This window comes from Aethalodelphis obliquidens, unplaced genomic scaffold (assembly GCF_003676395.1).
Source record: "Aethalodelphis obliquidens isolate GAN/ISIS:26980383/991018 unplaced genomic scaffold, ASM367639v1 scaffold9, whole genome shotgun sequence".
NCBI classification, from domain to species: domain Eukaryota; kingdom Metazoa; phylum Chordata; class Mammalia; order Artiodactyla; family Delphinidae; genus Aethalodelphis; species Aethalodelphis obliquidens.
Window position 1 is genome coordinate 45,257,728 of NW_020837953.1, and position 20,492 is coordinate 45,278,219.

The window sequence follows — 20,492 nt, forward strand, 5'->3', positions numbered from 1 at the left end:
CTCACTTTAAACATAATGTCCCAGACAGTCTCATCCATATGTGTAGTTTATATGCTCGACAACTTGTGCGTGTCTCCGGACCCATCTGTCCATTGTCTCCTGGCAGCCTGGCTTTCACCCGGCACAGGCACCTCAGAATCTGAAGTTCTGACTCCACTCCCTTCTTCTGCTTGTGTTACCTTCTTTCTGATGGGCCTCACCCTTCCTATAGCAGCCTGAAACAAAAGAGAGCACCTCCCTTGATTCTTCCCCCTGCCAGCATCCCTAGATCTCATCCATCACCTTGGACTATAGATTCTGCCTCCTTAATAATTGGTTACTTCTCTCCAGTCCCAGGAGTCCTTTTCCCGTATTTGAGACCTGGGCTCCAGGTGATCCTGAATGACGTCACCTCACACTGTGATTTCCACCAGGCTTTCCAAACTGCCTCCTGATTCGCATCCCCCAGCCACAAACTTTCATCCCTCTGCATTCAGAGTTACTCCTCTGAACCAACCTAATTGTGCATATCTGCTTAATACCCATCACCATCTTTTATTACCTTGGGGACAAAAATCTCACCTCTTTACCCTAGCATTCAAGATTCTTCATGGTAGGGCCCGACTGTCATGTCAGTTTCGCCTGCCGTCTCTCCCCCCGCCACCCCACCCAATGCACCCTAAGCTGCAGCTATAGCAATCTTTTCAGTTTTTCAAACATCCCTCCAACTTTTGCCTAGAATGCTTCCTGCTTACCTATGCTTCAGGTCCCAGCTTAAGGATCACCTCCAGAAATACCCCAGACCCCTGCCACCACTTGCCCATCCCCAGATGTCAGGTTTGCCCCTCCTGAGCTCTCACAACTGCCTATATTTCTCACCACTGTTCAGACTGTTTGTTTCCTCCATTTTCCTCAGTAGACCTGGAAGACGGGAATTAAAACTTGTTCATTGGTGTGTCAGTGGTGTGCCTAGAAGGCTTCCAAATATTTCTGAAAATAAGGAGATATGCTAAATTTAGAAGGAAAACATCATAATCATTGGACAGGTTTATTGAAGCTGAGAAGTTTTCTCACAATCCAAATGCCTTCTGGTACAGGATGTGTGACACCTTTCTGACCACAAGGCCCCATCCACCAAACCAGGACAGATCAACACCTGTTTATCCTGGAATATAATTCAGCATTAAGATACTGCCACATGTGGACTCTGCGGCTGGATACAGATCAAGCTCTCTGGAACGTCTGTTTGCACACTTGGCCTTCACAGAACATTTCCTAGGGGCAGGGAGGAAGGGAAGACGAAAGAAGATGAGTTGGCATGTGGTCTATTACTATTAGTCACAACACTTCTGACGCCAGGTACGTGGTGTCTTTTCCAATCCCATGTCTCCAACCCTCTGACGCCAAACTGGATGGTCAAGAGTTTTTCTTTTTTTAAAGTTTCACTTTTACTTGTATCTTTCTTTCTCTTTTTTAAAAAATATTTATTTATTTAGTTGCACCGGGTCTTAGTTGTGGCAGGCAGGCTCCTTAGTTGCAGCATGTGGGCTCCTTAGTTGTGGCATGCATGTGGGATCTAGTTCCCTGACCAGGGATTGAACCCAGGCCCACTGCATTGGGAGTGCGGAGTCTTATCCACTGCTGGAATGGCCAAGAATTTACTTCAGTTCTGACACTGAGGACCAGAGCTAGTGCAGACCCCACAGGTCAAGGGCTTAGTCTCATGAGATTGCGCTTATTTCAGACATCAGTCACAAGTCCCAGGCCACCTATACTTCTGACCGAACAATTGTAAATTGGGGATTCCCACAACCCCCTCCCCTCAGGTTCAATACTTTGCCAGAATGGCTCACAGAAACACTCTCTACTTGTACTTACAGATTTATTGTAAAGGATGCAACTCAGGAAGAGCCAAACGGAAGAGATGTATAGGACAAGGTATCGCCGGGGGCGGGGCGGGGGCGGGGGCGTTTGGCGGGGCGGGCAGAGCTCCAGGAGGGCTACCCTTCCAGCACTTCTATGTCTTTACCAACCAGGAAGCTCTCTGAACCCCCTTATGTAGGGGTTTTTATGGAGGTTTCAATACACAGGTATGATAGCTTAAATCACTGGTCATTGCTCATTAACTTAATCTCCAGATCCTCTTCCCTCACCCACGCTCAGGGGCTGTGCTGAGAGTTCCAGCTTTCTAATCCGGCCTTGATCTTTCTTGGGACCAGCCCCCATCCTGAAGCTATCTAGGGTCCCCAGCCACCAGTCAGCTCATTAGCACACAGAAGACACTCTCATAACTCTGAGATTCCAGGGGTTTTAGGAACCAGGTACAAAGACCAAATATTTATTCATGTATGTATGTTTGTATGTATGTATACTCTTATTTTTTTGGAATTTTTGAATTTTATCTTATTTATTTTTTTATACATCAGATTCTTATTAGTTATCCATTTTACACATATTAGTGTATACATGTCAATCCCAATCTCCCAATTCATCACCCCCACCCCTGCCCCTTTCCCCCCTTGGTGTCCATACGTTTGTTCTCTACATCTGTGCCTCAATTTCTGCCCTGCAAACCGGTTCATCTGTACCATTTTTCTAGGTTCCACATATATGCGTTAATGTATGATATTTGTCTTTCTCTTTCTGCCTTACTTCACTCTGTATGACAGTCTCTAGATCCATCCATGTCTCTACAAATGACCCAATTTTGTTCCTTTTTATGGCTGAGTAATAGTCCACTGTATATATGTACCACATCTTCTTTATCCATTCGTCTGTCAATGGGCATTTAGGTTGCTTCCATGACCTGGCTATTGTAAATAGCGCTGCAATGAACATTGGGGTGCATGTGTCTTTTTGAATTATAGTTTCTCTGGGTGTATGCCAGTAGTGGGATTGCTGGGTCATATGGTAATTCTGCTTTTAGTTTTTTAACTAAAAATACTCCATACTGTTCTCCATAGTGGCTGTATCAATTTACATTCCCACCAACAGTGCAAGAGGGCTCCCTTTTCTCCACACCCTCTCCAGCATTTGTTATTTGTAGATTTTCTGATGATGCCCGTTCTAACTGGTGTGAGGGGATACCTCATTGTAGTTTGGATTTGCATTTCTCTAATAATTAGTGAAGTTGAGCAGCTTTTCATGTGCTTCTTGGCCATCTGTATGTCTTCTTTGGAGAAATGTCTATTTAGGTCTTCTGCCAATTTTCTGATCGGGTTGTTTGTTTGTTTAATACTGAGCTGCATGAGCTGTTTATATATTTTGGAGATTAATCCTTTGTTCGTTGATTCATTTGCAAATATTTTCTCCCATTCTGAGGGTTGTCTTTTTGTCTTGTTTGTAGTTTCCTTTGCTTTGCAAAAGATTTGAAGTTTCATTAGGTCCCATTCGTTTATTTTTGTTTTTATTTCCATTATTCTAGGAGGTGTATCAAAAAAGATCTTGCTGTGATTTATGTCAAAGAGTGTTCTTCCTATGTCTTCCACTAAGAGTTTTATAGTGTCTGGTCTTACATTTAGGTCTCTAATCTATTCTGAGTTCATTTTTGTGTATGGTGCTAGGGAGTGTTCTAATTTCATTCTTTTACATGTAGCTGTCCAGTTTTCCCAACACCACTTATTGAAGAGACTGTCTTTTCTCCATTGTATATCTTCGCCTCCTTTTTCATAGATTAATTGACCATAGGTGTGTGGGTTTATCTCTGGGCTTTCTATCCTGTTCCATATATCTATATTTCTGTTTTTGTGCCAGTACCATACTGTCTTGATTACTGTAGCTTTGTAGTATAGTCTGAAGTCAGGGAGTCTGATTCCTCCAGCTCCATTTTTTCCCCTCAAGACCGCTTTGGCTATTTGGGGTCTTTTGTGTCTCCATACAAATTTTAAGATTTTTTGTTCTAGTTCTGTAAAAAATGCCACTGGTAATTTGATAGAGATTGCATTGAATCTGTAGATTGCTTTGGGTAGTATAGTTATTTGCACAATATTGACTCTTCCATTCCAAGAACATGGTATATCTCTCCATCTGTTTGTGCCATCTTTGAGTTCTTTCATCAGTGTCTTATAGTTTTCTATACAGGTACAGGTCTTTTACCTCCTTAGGTAGGTTTATTCCTAGGTATTTTATTCTTTTTGTTGCAGTGGTGAATGGGATTGTTCAAATATTTATTTTTATTGTATCACAGCTTGTAAGAATCATCCCAAGAGTATCCTTAGAGCAAGGGTCCTTCTATCCTCTGCTTCGGCAGAGTTCTTGGCTATGCCAAAGAAGGATGCATGCAATTTGAACATTACTTCTTACAGCCAACTAATCTGAATCCTCAAACAAATTTGTTTTTCTTTGTAGGTTCATGTTACATTTTTGTGATGGCAAGTTTCTTAACTTTGTTTTTATTGCCAGAAGAGTGTGAGATTTGTCAATCTAAGAATCAAAATATCTTCAATGTCTTTGTAATCAAAGACTCCCCAGACTCTCAAATACCACCCAAATCCAACTTTAAGATGAGTGCTCTCATTTTGTTTTCATGGATCTCACCTAGATTTCACATGTATGTTGAGACTTAAAAAAACAGAGTTGGAAGCACCCATTCTTGTCAGACTTAGATTTGAATCTCTACTCTGCAACCTTGGGGAATTTCTAAATCTCAGTCTCTTCATTTGTAAATGGGAAAAATAGTGTCCCTTTCACAGGACTGTCTTGAAGACTAAGTGAGAAAATGCACTCAAAGGATTTAGCTACGTAATCACACGCAAAATCATCACTCAAAAACTGTAAGCCAGGGCTTCCCTGGTGGTGCAGTGGTTAAGAAACCGCCTGCCAATGCAGGGGACGTGGGTTCGAGCCCTGGTCTGAGAAGATCCCACATGCCGCGGAGCAACTAAGCCCGTTCGCCACAACTACTGAGGCTGTGCTCTACAGCCTGTGAGCCACAACTGCTGAGCCCACATGCCACAGCTACTGAAGCCCGTGCGCCTAGAACCCGTGCTCCACAACAAGAAAAGCCACCGCAACAAGAAGCCTGCACACCACAACAAAGAGTAGTTGCTCACTGCAACTAGAGAAAGCCCGTGCTCCGCAACGAAGACCCAATGCAGCCACAAATAAATAAATAAATAAAATTTTTTTTTTAAAAATGTAAGCCATTGTAACATACCTGTATGGCAGGAAGAAATTCTCATTTTAAAAGCCATAATTAAGCCTTTATGTACAATTTTATACCCTCTAGATTATATTGAGAAATTATTGATTAGGTTGAGCTATAATTTGTATGGTTTTTAAGTGCTGGTGGCATAAGAAATTGATATACCCTTTTGGAAGCGAGTAAGGCAACAAAGTAGCAGGAGGCAATGATGTCTCTGACAACACTGATCCTCTCTGTGAATTCTTCCCAAGGGAGTAAATCCATGCACTCAAAAAATTCTGTTTATATGAATTTAAGAAATAGCTGAGGGCTTCCCTGGTGGTGCGGTGGTTGAGAGGTCGCCTACCGACGCAGGGGACGCGGGTTCATGCCCTGGTCCGGGAAGATCCCACATGCCGCGGAGCGGCTGGGCCCGTGCACCATGGCCGCTGAGCCTGCATGTCTGGAGCCTGTGCTCTGCAACAGGAGGCCACAACAGTGAGAGGCTCACATACCGCAAAAAAAAAAAAAAAAAGAAAAAAAGAAATAGCTGAAAACACCCTGAAATATTCCTGGACATTGAAATTAAGAAAATGTTTTACTAATATGAGAGTTCATGAACCTGATGGAATATTATGCAGCCAGTTTGCTACGTTATTATATGTATTCAATTTATACATGATGAATTCAATAGGGAAATTATTTAGAAACCTGGAATATGTTTTTCTATTGAATGAAAAGGAAGAATATTCTAACAGACTGGATGGTAAGATACCAAACTGAAAACAGTGAGTTGGGATGATAGGATTGCTGGGCATGGTTTCCTGTTTAGCATTTTCTTTAATAATCTCATCAAAAATAAGAACACTCAACAAGAAAATACAAACAACCCAATCAAAATAATGGGCAGAAGACCTAAATATACATTTCTCCAAAGAAGACATACAAATGGCCAATAGGCACATGAAAAGATGCTCAACATCGCTAATTATTAGAGAAATGCAAATCAAAATTACAATGAGGTACCAGCTCACACCAGTCAGAATAACCAGCATTAAAAAGTCTAAAAATAACATATGCTGGAGAGGGTGTGGAGAAAAGGGAGCCCTCCTACACTGTTGGTGGGAATGTCAATTGGTGCAGCCACTATGGAGAACAGTATGCAGGTTCCTTAAAAAAAGTAAAAATAGAACTGCCATATGACTCAGCAATCCCACTACTGGGCATATTCCGAGAGAAAACCATACTTCAAAAAGACACATGCACCCCAATGTTCACTGCAGCACTGTTTACAATAGCCAGGTCATGGAAGCAACCTAAATGCCCATCGACAGATGAATGGATAAAGAAGGTGTGGTACATATATACAATGGAATATTACTCAGCCATGAAAAGGAACGATATTGGGTCATTTGTAGAGATGTGGATGGGCCTAGAGACTGTGAAGCAAGTGAGAAAGAGAAAAACAAATATATATTAACGCATATATGTGGAATCTAGAAAAATCGTACAGTTGAACTGGTTTGCAAGGCAGAAATAGAGACACAGATGTAGAGAACAAATGTATGGACACCAAGGGGGGAAAGCAGGGGTGGGGGTGGGGTGAAATGAATTGGGAGATTGGGATTGACATGTATACACACTAATATGTATAAAATAGATAACAAGAACCTGCTGTATAAAAAATAATAATAATAAATTAATAAATACAAAAAACCCCCAAAGAATTACCATATGATCCAGCAATCCCACTCCTGAGCGTATACCCAGACAAAACTATAATTCAAAAAGATACATGCACCCCTATGTTCATAGCAGCATTATTCACAATAGCCAAGACATGGAAACAATCTAAATGTCCATTGACAGACGAATGGATAAAGAAGATATGATACACACACACACACACACACACACACACACACACACACGATGGAATACTACTCAGCCATAAAAAAGAACAAAATAATGCCATTTGCAGTAACATGGATGCAACTAGAGATTATCATACTACGTGAAGTAAGTCAGACAGAGAAAAACAAATATCATATGACATCACCCATATGTGGAATCTAAAATGTGATACAAATGAACCTATTTATGAAGCACAAACAGACTCACAGACATAGAGACCAGACTTGTGGTTGCCAAGGGCGGGGGAGGGAAGGGATGGACTGGTAGTTTGGGGTTAGTAGATGCAAACTATTACATACAGAATGGATGGACCACAAGGTCCTACTGTATGGCACAGGGAACTATACTCAATGTCCTGGGATAAACCATAATAGAAAAGAATATAAAAAAGAATATAGGGCTTCCCAGGTGGCGCAGTGGTTGAGAGTCCGCCTGCTGATGCAGGGGACACGGGTTCGTGCCCCGGTCCGGGAAGATCCCACATGCTGCGGAGCGGCTGGGCCCATGAGCCATGGCCGCTGAGCCTGAGCGTCCGGAGCCTGTGCTCCGCAACAGGAGGGGCCACAACAGTGAGAGGCCCGAGTAACGCAAAAAAAAAAAAAAATATATATATATATAAAAAAAACTGAGTCACTGCTGTACAGCAGAAATTAACACACTGTAAATCAACTATATTTCAATAAAATTTAAAAAAGAACAAAACACGGCAAGTACCAGGTGGAGTTGGTCCCCTTCAATCCAATGGGTCCAGCCTCTGTTCTTCTTTTGCCCCTTCTGCATACAGGTGAGTCTGTCATTGTCCCAGATGACCAAGCTCTGCATGAGGGATGGGAGAAAATACTGGTTTGCTCTAGCAACATCCTCAGGTATTACCAGGGAAGGTGCCAAGGTAACCTTGCAAAACTAAAAGCCTACGTCATTACTTTAATTTTTACCTTGCATTTTCTGTTATCCAGGCCTTTGTTATCCTCATCAAATTCTTCTCCAACTTTAAATTTCACAAGGTAGTTCCTGAAGCTGCTGTTCGTGTGGATGGTAAAAGAATCCCCATTCTGCTCAATCACTTTCTGTGGTTTCAGCAGCCTGGCTATCTTACGCGTGGCAAAGTCAATATCTTAAAAATAATTTTTTAGAAAGAAAAGAAGACATTTCAACATTTCCTTGAGATGCAAAGACTAAGAATTTGGCAGCTGTCCTCGAAATCATTGCATTTGATGGCTAGTCTTGCTTTTACAACTTCAGTGTCGCTTCCTGACAAAATTGGATCTACAGGGTCAGCTATCCTGGCAAATCTCCTGCCAGAGGCTGATTAAAAATCTTGAACAGCTTTCAGGGAAAGTTCATTTGCCTGGCTGTGCGTTAGGTGATGGATTTGAAGGTGGGCATGGCAGAGACAGTTCTGGGAATCCCCTCAGAGGCTGACGAGAGGACGAGGAAGCCAAGGGGACTGGGCTCAGGCCCCAATCCAGCCTCAGTCACAGATGCCTTTTTCTGCTTTATACATTTACACTTCCAATTAAGACAGCATTTGAACAGTTTCTGAACACAGGGAAAAAAAACAAAACAAAACAAAGCACCTCTAACAAAAAAGAAAAACAAACAGAGAATTCCCTGGCAGTCCAGTGGTTAGGACTTGGCGTTTTTACTGCCAAGAGCCTGGGTTCGATCCCTGGTCGGGGAACTAAGATCCTTGCAAGCTGTGTGGTGCAGCCAAACAAAAACTTAATAATTAAAATTTTTTTTTAATTTTAAAAATTAAAACAAGAAAACAATTAAAATGAAAAAAGAGGAAATAAAGCACCTCAAAAAACATTGTAATCATGCAAATACTACTATACATTGAGAAATCTTTAATAAGCTTTAAAAGAGTCACACACCAAAACATGGAACACTGAGAGGATCAGCATTTTGGTATAGACAGCTCCCATTAAGTGGCTATCAACCCATTAGGTACTAGAGGTAAGGGTTGCTATTTTATTTTATTTATTTATTTTTAACATCTTTATTGGAGTATAATTGTTTTACAATGGTGTGTTAGTTTCTGCTTTATAACAAAGTGAATCAGCTATTCATATACATATATCCCCAAATCTCCTCCCTCTTGTGTCTCCCTCCCACCCTCCCTATCCCATCCCTCTAGGTGGTCACAAAGCACGGAGCTGATCTCTCTGTGCTATGCGGCTGCTTCCCACTAGCGATCTATTTTACATTTGGTAGTGTATGTATGTCTGTGCCACTCTCTCACTTCGTCCCAGCTAGGGGCAGGACAGGAATAAAGACGCAGATGTAGAGAATGGACTTGAGGACACAGGGTTGCTATCTTAAATAGGGAAGCCAAGTGCCATTTCAGCCAGAGCTGAGGGAGATGACAAAGTGAGCTGTAAGCTGTGCAGATTTGGGGGGAAAGAAGTGTAAGACAGAGGTCACAAGGATCCCAGGAAGGGCGTGCCAGGTGGTCTCAGGAACACCCAGGAGCCTGGGGTGGCTGGAGCAGAATGAGGGAGATTGAGGAGGAGGAGGAGACCTAGAGATGAGATGCGAGGGGACAGTAAGGACCATCGGGCTTCAACCCAGAGCAAGATGGAGTCAGCTGGGAGCCACTGGAACGTTTAGAGCAGGTGACACGATCTGACATGATCAGGCAGTCACAGCGATATGCTGGCTCGTCACCCTGGACAATTCTATGAGTCACAGGGCATGGTTCTCCTATTTAGGGACTGTCCTATTACGTAGAATAAAGTTTTAGGAATCTTCATTGCAGAGACTTACGTACCTCATTGCAGGTAGCTTGGTCCCAGAGTTGACCCCTGTTTTAATTTGTTTGCCTAACAGATTCGGTTTTTCCTGACACAACTGCCACTTGGGGTTAGCTGTGCTTCTCGGGGCCAGGTGCCTCATGCTTCCATTTCCAGGCTAGAAAACGTGGCCAAGCCCTGAGTAGGGGTCCTTCAGCATCTCATTAGCCCCCACCCATTTCTTTTGTCTTCTTAAAAATTTTTTCTCTTTTTTTTGGCCTCGCCACGTGGCTTGCGGGATCCTGGTTCTGTGAACGGGGATTGAACCTGGGCAGTGACAGCGCAGAGTCCTAACCACTGGACTGCCAAGGAATTCCCAGTCCCACCCATTTCTAAGCTCAATGATAGTATAAATGTTTTAGAATGAAATAATGCCACTTGCAGCAACATGGATGGACCTAGAGATTATCATACTAAGTGAAGTAAGTCAGAAAGAGAAAGACAAATACCATATAATATCACTTATATGTGGAATCTAAAATATAAATATCTATGAAACAGAAACAGACTCACAGACATAGACTCACACCCCTCTTGTTGCTGGCAAGAGGGGTGGAGTGGGGGAGGGAAGGATTGGGAGTTTGGGATTAGCAGGTGCAAACTATTATATATAGGATGGATCAACAACAAGGTCCTACTGTATAGCACAGGGAACTATATTCAACCTGTGATAAACCATAATGGAAAAGAATATGAAAAAGAATACAAACGTATGACTCAATCACTGTTTTACAGCAGAAATCAACACAACATTGTAAATCAACAAAATTTTTTTTTAGTTTTTTTAACCTAGAACTCAAGTTTTTAGCATGAAATGCAAATGATCCAGTCTTTACTTGTTTTCAGCAATGTTTAAACATTGAGGCTAAACCCTTAAAATATTTATCTGATTATTAAAATGACCAAGCCAAATTTAAAATAGTTATCACTGACTTTCCTTAAACCCTATTCTGTATGTGGAACAAAAACAAACAAGAGGGCTTCCCTGGTGGCACAGTGGTTAAGAATCCGCCTGCCGATGCAGGGGACATGGGTTCAAGCCCTGGTCCGGGAAGATCCCACATGCCGCAGAGCAACTAAACCCGTGCGCCACAACTACTGAGCCCGTGCTCTAGAGCCTGTGAGCCACAACTACTGAGCCTGCGCTCTAGAGCCCGCGAGCCACAACTACTGAAGCCCACCCGCCTGGAGCTCATGCTCCACAAGAGAAGCCATTGCAGTGAAAAGCCCGCGCGCCTCAATGAAGAGTAGCCCCCACTCACCGCAACTAGAGAAAGCCTGCGTGCAGCAACGAAGACCCAACACAGCCAAAAATAAATAAACTAAAACAAACAAACAAAAGCAAACAAACAAGAATCCAAACTTTAGATAATTACTTTACATCAGTTATGCTTTTACCATCAGTGAGATGATTTGTTGCTAGTAAATTTATAATTAGTACTACTGTTACTGAAAGCTCGGCCTCTCTGCGCACCGGCGCCTAATCAAATCCAGGAGACAGAGTTTTGGGTGAAGTAGAAAAGGAGAGCTTTATTGCTTTGCCAGGCAAAGGGGCACACAGCGGGCTTTGGCCTCGAAAAACTGTGTGTCCCAACCCCAGAGGATTTGATGAAGGGTTTTATAACAGTGGTTCAAAGGCGGGGAAGTCTCTGACAAGATTAGGGTGTGAGCAGGGCTTGCACTTCCTTAACCTCATCTCATGTGGCCATCTCCTCATCTTAATGAGCTTCCCTGGTCCCTTTAATCTTGCCTCAGGTGGTTTCTTGGCTGCAACTTCTTGATTAGCAACTGTTGGAAATCCGCCCCTTGGAACTCAGGGAAGGTCATGGAGGCTGGAGTCTTGCCTGTAAGAAATGGTAGACAGGGAGCTCCCTGGTGGCGCAGTGGAATCCACCTGCCAACGCAGGGGACACGGGTTCGAGCCCTGGTCCGGGAAGATCCCACATGCAGCGGAGCAGCTAAGCCCGTGCGCCACAACTACTGAGCCTGCGTGCTGCAACTACTGAAGCCCACCTGCCTAGAGCTTATGCTCCATAAGAGAAGCCACTGCAGTGAGAAGCCCGTGTACCTCAACGAAGAGTAGCCCCCGCTCACCGCAACTAGAGAAAGCCTGCGCACAGCAACGAAGACCCAACACAGCCAAAAATAAATAAATAAATTTAAAAAACCGGTGGACAGGGACTTCCCTGGTGGTCCAGTGGTTAAGAACCTGCCTTCCAATGCAGGGTACTCAGGTTTGATTCCTGGTTGGGGAAATAAGATCCCACATGCTGTGGGGCATCTAAGCCCCCACACCACAACTAGAGAGGAGCCCGCACGCCGCCACTAGAGAAGCCTGTGCCACAACAAAAGATCCTGCGTGCCGCAACTAAGACCCGACACGGCCAAATAAATAAATAAATATTTTCAAAAAAGAAGAAGACATGGTGGACAGAAGAAGGCCTCCGTGCGCAGGCCGCACACGGTTTCACTACCACATTGTAAGATTGTCACTTAACAGATTTGCAGTTGCAAGGTCGGCCTTTTTAAAGATCAAAATTTAAATTAGCTTAAGTTCTGGTCATTTTCTGCCAGGTCTACACTTACCATGACCTCAGTGGCCAAATGGCTTTAGTGCTCATAAGGCTTTTGTCCAGGTCAAACCATGCTTTTCCACACCATTAGATTTTTAAGTAGGAAACAAGACATTCCAGCAGGAAGAGGAAACAATCTAAAGGATGCACATCCTATTACAAGGATGTGTGTGAGCATACACATTTTAGGGCAGGATCTCAAAGAGGCCAACACAAACATTTACTTTTCTAAACTTCATCTGTTCACATTAACCCTTCACCCCAAAGCCACTTCTAATCTTGAGGCAATGTGGGTCTTGGAGCCAAGAGATATTGGCTTTAAATCCAGTTTATGTGGTAACCTTGGACAAGCTGGTAACATCCCTGCCTTCTCATGTTCATGAGATTAAAGGGGAGTCCAGACAAGATGGTCAAGCCCTTGCAGGCATTAGCACAGCATTCTTTCCTGCCTAGAGCTTCACACCTTGGGTCTTCCTTTGCTATTGTGGGGTCCACCAAGAACTCCCAAATCCAGAGCTAGCTCCTCCAGTCTTTAGAACCCAAGCAAACTTTCTTCAATGTCCAAAGGACAAATTGCCTTTCTTCTCCCTGCAATTTGGCAGAAGCTAGGAAAGCGCAGTATCAGAGCCATGTTGGGGAGTTGCAGGATCAGCCCTAGTCAGAAAGGAGTAATTTTCCCCCTCAAAAGAGATGCTGGGGGACTTCCCTGGTAGCGCAGTGGTTAAGAATCTGCCTGCCAATGCAGGGGACACGGGTTCGAGCCCTGGTCTGGGAAGATCCCACATGCCGCGGAGCAACTAATCCTGTGCGCCACAACTACTGAGCCTGCACTCTAGAGTTCGTGAGCCACAACCACTGAAGCCCGCGTGCCTAGAGCCCGTGCTCCGCAACAATAGAAGCCACCGCAATGAGAAGCCTGCGCACCACAACGAAGAGTAGCCCCTGGGCTTCCCTGGTGGCTCAGTGGTTGAGAGTCCGCCTGCCGATGCAGGGGACACGGGTTCGTGCCCCAGTCCGGGAAGATCCCACATGCCGCGGAGTGGCTGGGCCAGCGAGCCATGGCCGCTGAGCCTGCGCGTCCGGAGCACAGGCTCCACAACGGGAGAGGCCACAACAGTGAGAGGCCCGCGTACCGCAAAAAAACAAAAACAAACAAAGAGTAGCCCCTGCTCGCTGCAACTAGAGAAAGCCCGTGTGCAGCAACGAAGACCAAGTGCAGCCAAAAATAAATAAATAGATACATTTATAAAAGAAAAAACAACCATAAACATTTTTAAAGGGAGAATCATTTGGGGAGGGGGTCAGAGTCTTTGCTCTCTTCCACTGTGTGCAGACTTTCAGGGTGGTGTTCTAGGAATCTTGTGCTCAGTCTGAAGTTACCATCATCCACCTGGGTGGAGACCTTAGTTCCCGCAGAAGAACTCAAGCATAAGAACTCTGAGATGCTCCTCACTGAATGTTCTTTATCAGATTGTTATGTATATTCCTTGAGGAGGAACAAGGACCCTGCCCCAAGGCTGCACTATTGTTTCTTGACTGCTCCTCCTTTGTTTCTGCACTCCCTACTTTCCCTGATAAGCAACTTGAATCTTACCTTTGGAACTCAGGGAAGGTCAAGGAAACTGAATGAAGCCTACTTCCTACAAATAAGAAAGGAGGGACACAGAAAGGATTTGTACCCATGAGGGCCCCACAGGATTCTACTCAGTTTCAGAATCACCTAAGAATCTGGCTGAATGCAGATACTGATTCCATAGATCCAGGATCTGGGATGAGGCACAAGTGTCTGCATTCTAAGGAGTTCTGCTGGTCCTTGAGTAACAAGACCCTACAATCATCTGGATCTGGGCCCCTATTTTGCCCAGGAAAAATGCATTGACCCTGGAGTCTATGTTTTTACATGTGGAAGGCAGAAGAGTGTTTGCCACACCAATAGCCATGTGTGCCAAATCATTTTCTTCCCAGGGTTTTGGCAACTGGCAATAGGTTTTAGGCTGATTTCAGCTATTGTATAAAATGCTAATGTAAGCAGATAGGTTAGGGGGTCCCCCAGAGAAAGAGAACCAGGCATGGCTTTCTTGACATAAGAGAAACCATTTTTGGCCTTGCCATTTTAATTTTTTTGGTGTTGCCTTTTATTTTTATTTTATTTTAGTTTAGTTTTTGGCCATGCCGTGTGGTATGTGGGGTCTTAGTTCCCCAGGGATTGAACCCACACCCCCTGCATTGGAAGCACAGAGTCTTAATCGCTGGACCGCCAGGGAAGTCCCATGGCCTAGCCATTTTGTGATCTAAGCCTGGCCATAATGAGTGCCCTTGAGCAGGTCTTAGTAATGCAGGAACAAAGGAAAAGCCGTCAAGAAAAAATAGTTCAGCAATAAAAGAGTCCTACTTCCGTAAGCAGCTATTTTGCCCCTTTCCTGCTTGCCTATTTCTGTTCCCCTTAAACCTTAATTATGACAATGACATCACTAGGTAACATTTAACCTAACTCCTGACTTATGCTCTACTAAATGTCCACAATGCCTTGCCTAACCTGTTGATTCTTTCCGTAGATTAAAAGAAGTAGGAATGAAGAATTAAGTAAAGAATGACTAGTTTTCTACCCCCAGCAACTCCCTGAGCAAATTTACAGGCAGACCACACAGGCAAAATAGCATCCAAAGGGAGATCAGGAGAAGTCAGCAGGTTTGCAAGCAACGGAAAAATGATGAAGAATCTGACCTCCTACCTTAATAATTAACTGAGATTTTTTCCCCCTTTTTCCCTTTAAAAACTTTCATGTCTGAGCATAATCCTTGGAGTTGGTTTTGGGACATGAGTCCAACTTCTCCCCAGATTGCCAGCTTTTCTGATTAAAGCGACTTCCCTTTCTACCAACACTTGCCTCTTTAGTATTGGCTTTTGAGCAGAAGCGGAAACTGAGTTTGGTAACAATTCCTCCTCAAGGAATATACAGAACAATCTGATACAGTCTTAGTTCCACAGGAACTAAGGCCCCCACCCAGGTGGAGGATATGATGGTGTTAACCCTCCTGAGTTGAATCAACTAAAGCTTGGACTCTGCCCAATTCTATGCTGAGTTCTCCTCTGCTCAAACCCCTTCATGAATATGCATATACCCTTAGCTTAAAACTTCACCAATTTTGCTATTCAGGGAGACAGTGCTTTGGGAAAGATCCACAGCGTTGTCCTTACTTGCTGCAAGAAATAATAAGTCCTTTCTTCTCCTGATCTCTGGCTTGGTTGTGTCTTTTGGCTGGACACCCACCAAGAGGCGAACCCAGATTTCAGGTAACACTAAGAGATCCCTTGGTTTGTATTTTAGACACTCTTTAGAATATCGAATCTGATCCAACCACCTCTAACAGATGGGGAATCTAAATGAACTCAGAGGTTATATGACTTTGATTCTATTACCAACAATCACCAGCTAGTTATCTGGGTTTCCAGTTTGGTGGTCTGTTATACTAACTAGTCTCTACTCCAGCATCCTTAGCACACTTATATTTCTTTTGGGAAACAGACTGCAAATAACAGTTGATGTGTCGTCTGGATCTAATATCTTTCTGGAACCCGAACCAAATGTAAAAAAAGAAGTAGTGAGGCAGGATATTGACTCAATACTCTATGGCTTAATCCTTTGTGAAATGGGTTGGATGATAAATGAATATAGCTAATGTAAATAACTAGCCTCTGTTGGCCTCTAGGATCTAATACAGTGGCATATAATTGATAAGCTTCTACTGAAATCACGAAAAAGAAAGTATCAAACAAGGGGTCATAGCAGAGCGTAAAGAAAAGCAAAACAGTATTGGGGACAGGTGAAGGATTCCATGAATACACATTTGAAAAACACTAACTGCAACACTCAGAAGGCTCCTTTGCGATACGTGACAGGCTTAACAAAAGATGACTTCGCACACTTGAAATGCTGACCCTGACTCCATTCCCTGTTTTCTTCTCTAAGAAATTTGCTCTAAAAGCCATGGAGGGCCTTCCCTGGTGGTGCAGTGGTAAAGAATCCACCTTCCAATGCTGGGGACGTGGGTCGAACCCTGGTCTGTGAGCTAAGATCCCACATGCCACGGGGCAACTAAGCCCACACGCCGTAACTACTGAGTTTGCGCGCCTCAGCGAGAGAGCCCCCCTGCTGCAAACTACAAAGCCCAGGCCCTCTGGAGCCTGTGCGCCACAACTAGAGAGAGAAAACCTGCATGCCACAACTAGAGAGAAGCCTGTGTGCTGCAACAAAGAGCCCGTACCACAACGAAAGATCCCGCATGCCGCAACTGACCCAATGCAGCCGAGTAAATAAATAAATAAACGCCAGCCATGGAAATGGTTAAAGAGAAAGAGCATAGCAAGGCAAAATTCAAAGCCATCCCCTGGTCTTTAGCACGTTATCCTCCGTAAAAAAGCCAGATACTAGCCAGAGAAATCAGGGAAGAAAGCACTTATGGTAACATGTCGCCGCTAATTTGGGGGTGAGGAGATTAAGTACATTATCAGGAATTTACTGCTTTTGGGAAAAGTCATCATTAATTCCTTCTTATGAATGGGAAAGAGAGGAAATGAGATTCAGGTGAAGGTAGAATATGCCACCCTCAAATGTGCCACTTTGTCATAGTGACTATTTTGAAATGAAGATGATTGGGAAGCAGATAGAAGAAAAACTCTCTGCCCTTCCCCCAGAAGCAGGACATAATTGTGTAAATGTGTCCCCCCCCCCCCCAGCCCCGTACCAGGTCGGACAGAAGTTAGGGAGACAACACTAGATTCCTATCAGCCTAGAGATGGCATCAGATTTTACATAATAGACTTTACGAACTAGCTCTCATTTTCCGTTAGTTCCTCCATGTATTTATCTTCCCACAATTTGCCACCCCTAGGAAGTCAAAGCCCTTTTCTTTGTCTTGTCACTCTTTGCTGAGATGCCACATAACCAAGTTCTAACCACTCTGAGATGCTCATCACTGAATGTTCCTGTGTGTATTCACCATGCATGTGCTAACAAACTTCTCTTTGTTTGTGTCTTGTTACTCTTTTTTAAAATAATTAATTAATTTTTGGCTGCACTGGGTCTTCGTTGCAGTGCTCGTGCTTCTCACTGTGGTGGCTTCTCTTGTTGTGGAGCATGGGCTCTAGGTGCGTGGGTTTTAGTAGTTGTGGCACGTGGGCTTCAGTAGTTGTGGCTCGCGGGCTCTAGAGCTCAGGCTCAGTAGTTGTGGCGCACGGGTTTAGCTGCTCCGCGGCTTGTGGGATCTTCCTGGACTAGGGCTCGCACCCATCTCCCCTGCATTGGCAGGCGGATTCTTAACCACTGGGCCACCAGGGAAGTCCCTACTCTGTCTTTTTTAGTCTAATTAACAGGGCTCCAGCCAATGAACTTAAGATGGGTAGAGGAAAAATACTTTTTCCTTGCCTATGAGGTTTTGTGTCAGTATGAATCAGATTTAGCTTGAGAAGTTCCAGACTTCCCTACTTAGTGTGAGAAAGGGAGAGGAGGATCTTACCATAGGCTGGGAGATCTTAAAAACACACAGGAGCCTCAGAACCGTACGTTTCAAAGTGGTTAAAATGGCCGATTTTATGTTATATTTATTTTAGCACAATTAAGAGAAAAAAGAAATAAAATGGATCCCCCTGCTCTCAGTTTACAGATGGGGAAACTGAGGCCCAGGTCAGATAATGAGGAGGCGGAGCCAGAGCAGTCCCCAGGCCCCCAGACTCCCAGCAACTCTGGCCCAACTGTCAATAGCGCCACTGATGGGTGTCATTTAGGCGAAAGTGCTTGGCACAGAGTAGGTGCTCAGAACTATCAAGTCTGAAGAATTAAACTAAGGGCAGGACGAACTAAGAACCGGCACGGAAGGGAGGCGTTCCACAGTCCCGGCAGGAAATAAACTCTTGAGGCCCCGCCGGCCCCCTACGCACCCTGGAGGCCCCCGCGTTCCCTTCCCTCCGCGCCTAGAGCGCCGGAGCCCAAGCCGGGCAGGGGGCGGTGGAAGCGACCCCCCACAGACGGCCACCCACAGTCCTCCCGGCTGGAATTGGGCCCCGGGGTAGGGGGGGACGGGGTAGTGGCCTCTGAGGGGTCTGGGTTTCTTGACCCTCCTCAAGCCCTCGAGGGAAGGAGAAGCCAGAAAACTGAAGATTTCAAACGTAGCTCCCGAACTCCACCGGGCACCAGAGTCACCTGGGGGCGCAGGCGCGGCCGGAGACCGGCTGGGGAAGGTCCTCTGGGGCCCGGGAATCCGCGTCCCGGACCAGCTCCAGGTGATGTTGATGCGGCCGGCCGGGACCTCCCCGGGACGGCCAGTGGGCTCGGGGAATCCCAGAGCCGCCGCCCGGAGCCTCGCGTTCAAGCGGCTGCGCAGCGAGGTTCTCTCGGGAGGGGCTTCGGGCCGGGGCGCCCCCTCACCCGGATGGACCCCCATCGTGTCCCCGAGCCTCCCAGCGAGGTGGGCCCATGCCACCCGCGCCCCCTCCTGCTTGGAAGTCCGCGATAGGACAGGAGCCTCGGCCGCGGGGTAGAGACGCACGGGGCACCGGCGGACACACGGAAGGGCAGGCAGAGAGACTCGCGGACGGGGGAGAAAGAAGGACGGGGAACGGGTGGGCGGACGGGGGACAGGAGGAAGGACGGGAGGGACCGGGACATGGGCAGACGGGTGGGGGGGCAAGGGGATGGGGGAGACCGAAGGATGGGGGGACAGGCAGACCGACTGGAGGACTGGCAGACGAACGGGGGTGGGAGTCCGACGGTCAGACGGACGGACAGCGAGACGGAGGATGGACGGGGGTGGGGAAGCGGGGTAACCGGCGGATCCTCAGGCAGACGGGGGGACGGAAGGACGGACGGACAAGGGTGAGGGGAGACAGGGAGACTGACCCACAGGACAGCCCGGCCTCCTCCGCCCTGACCCGGACGCGCGGCCGGAGCCCGAGGCCCCCGCACGCCCCGCCCGGCCCTACCTAGGGCCAGCATGTAGCCCTCCAAGTTGTCGCTGCTGAGCAGGTTCCAGGTGCCGCTGAGGTCGGCGGGCATGGCGGGGCTGGGGGCGGCACTGGCGGTGGGCGGTGGGGACTCGGGAGGTAAATGTGTGGCCGGGGAGGTGGGGCCTCCGGGAAGCCCGCCCCACTCTTGGCCTCCTTCGCCACGCGCTCCTGGATTTCTGCTACCTCCCTTTTGGAGATAGCTCAGTTTTCCTTTGGGCTTCCTCCTCTCTGCTTTAACTCCAAACCGTGATCACAGCCACACTGTTTTCTCTGCCTACACGTTACTAACCAAGGGATCTCCTTCAAAGGCATGGCATTGATTACTGTGTCAGCTGCAAATAATATACCAATAAATCCAACTCCAGTGGTCTCAATAAATAGGGGGTTATTTTCCTTACCTATCAAGCAGCCCTAGGATAAGCAGTTGCAGGTGATGATACGGCAGCTCCACTGTCACGGAAGTGGCACCTCTGTGATTCTCCCAGCTCTGTGATTCCTGCCGGTCACCTCACTGTGATGAGTTGGCTGCTGGGTTTCCAGCCGGAACATCCACATTCCGCGGAAGAAGGGGTAGAGCACCACTTGCCATTATCCCTTCATCAGATTTCTGTTTACCCTCATTGGCCCAAACTGTGTCTTATGCTACTTCTAACTGCAAGGGAGCCTGGGGAATCTAGTATCTAGTCTTTAGCCTTGTCAGTACAGAAAGGCCAAAGAGTAAGGTGTTGGGAATGTGGGCTAACCTATAATAGCCACAAACACCCTCTCTATAGGCTGGCTCCAAGACTTACCTGTCCATTTCTTTTCTTTTATTTCTATTTTTTAAAAAAATGTTATTGGAGTATAGTTGATTTACAATGTTGTGTTAGTTTCAGGTGTACAGCTTATCTGTCCATTTCTGATCTCTCCCGTGAGCTCCAGACTCAAGTATATTAATAGCCAACATTTATTGAGTGATTACTATGTGTATTATCATTTATCACAAAATCCTACCTCTCCAATAGTTACTTTTGTATCTCCATTTGACAGAGACAAAACCTGAGACACAGAGAAGTTAAGTAACTTGCCCAAGTTCATACAGTTGGTGGAAGAGTCTGGATTCGATCT

General features: G+C 45.6%; 1 protein-coding gene across 2 annotated transcripts; it reads right to left on the reverse strand.

Annotated features, from left to right (window-relative positions):
* Window positions 1-993: 993 nt before the first annotated feature.
* RBP7 (retinol binding protein 7) lies at window positions 994-19,494 on the reverse strand. 2 transcript variants are annotated; one of them, XM_027110250.1, is made up of 4 exons: window positions 19,362-19,494; window positions 7,951-8,129; window positions 7,730-7,831; window positions 994-1,254 (listed from the first exon to the last, which is right to left on the reverse strand). In XM_027110250.1, the coding sequence occupies exons 1-4, from the start codon at window positions 19,432-19,434 to the stop codon at window positions 1,204-1,206; spliced, it is 405 nt and encodes a 134-aa protein (XP_026966051.1). In that variant the 5' UTR covers window positions 19,435-19,494; the 3' UTR covers window positions 994-1,203. The 2 variants fall into 2 exon arrangements, with proteins under 2 accessions (XP_026966051.1, XP_026966050.1); XM_027110249.1 differs by lacking the exon at window positions 19,362-19,494 and adding an exon at window positions 18,583-19,328.
* Between the last annotated feature and the right edge of the window lie 998 nt (window positions 19,495-20,492).

Bases quoted from the DNA above. Each gene is read 5' to 3' on its own strand.
- RBP7 (XM_027110249.1), bottom strand. From the start codon at position 18,823: ATGGGGGTCCATCCGGGTGAGGGGGCGCCCCGGCCCGAAGCCCCTCCC. The intron at 7,832-7,950 runs GTAAAAATTAAA...TCCCTCATGCAG, and splicing joins TGGATAACAGAAAATGCAAG to AGCTTGGTCATCTGGGACAA. The intron at 1,255-7,729 runs GTACTTGCCGTG...CCCTGCCCCTAG, and splicing joins AAGGGGACCAACTCCACCTG to GAAATGTTCTGTGAAGGCCA.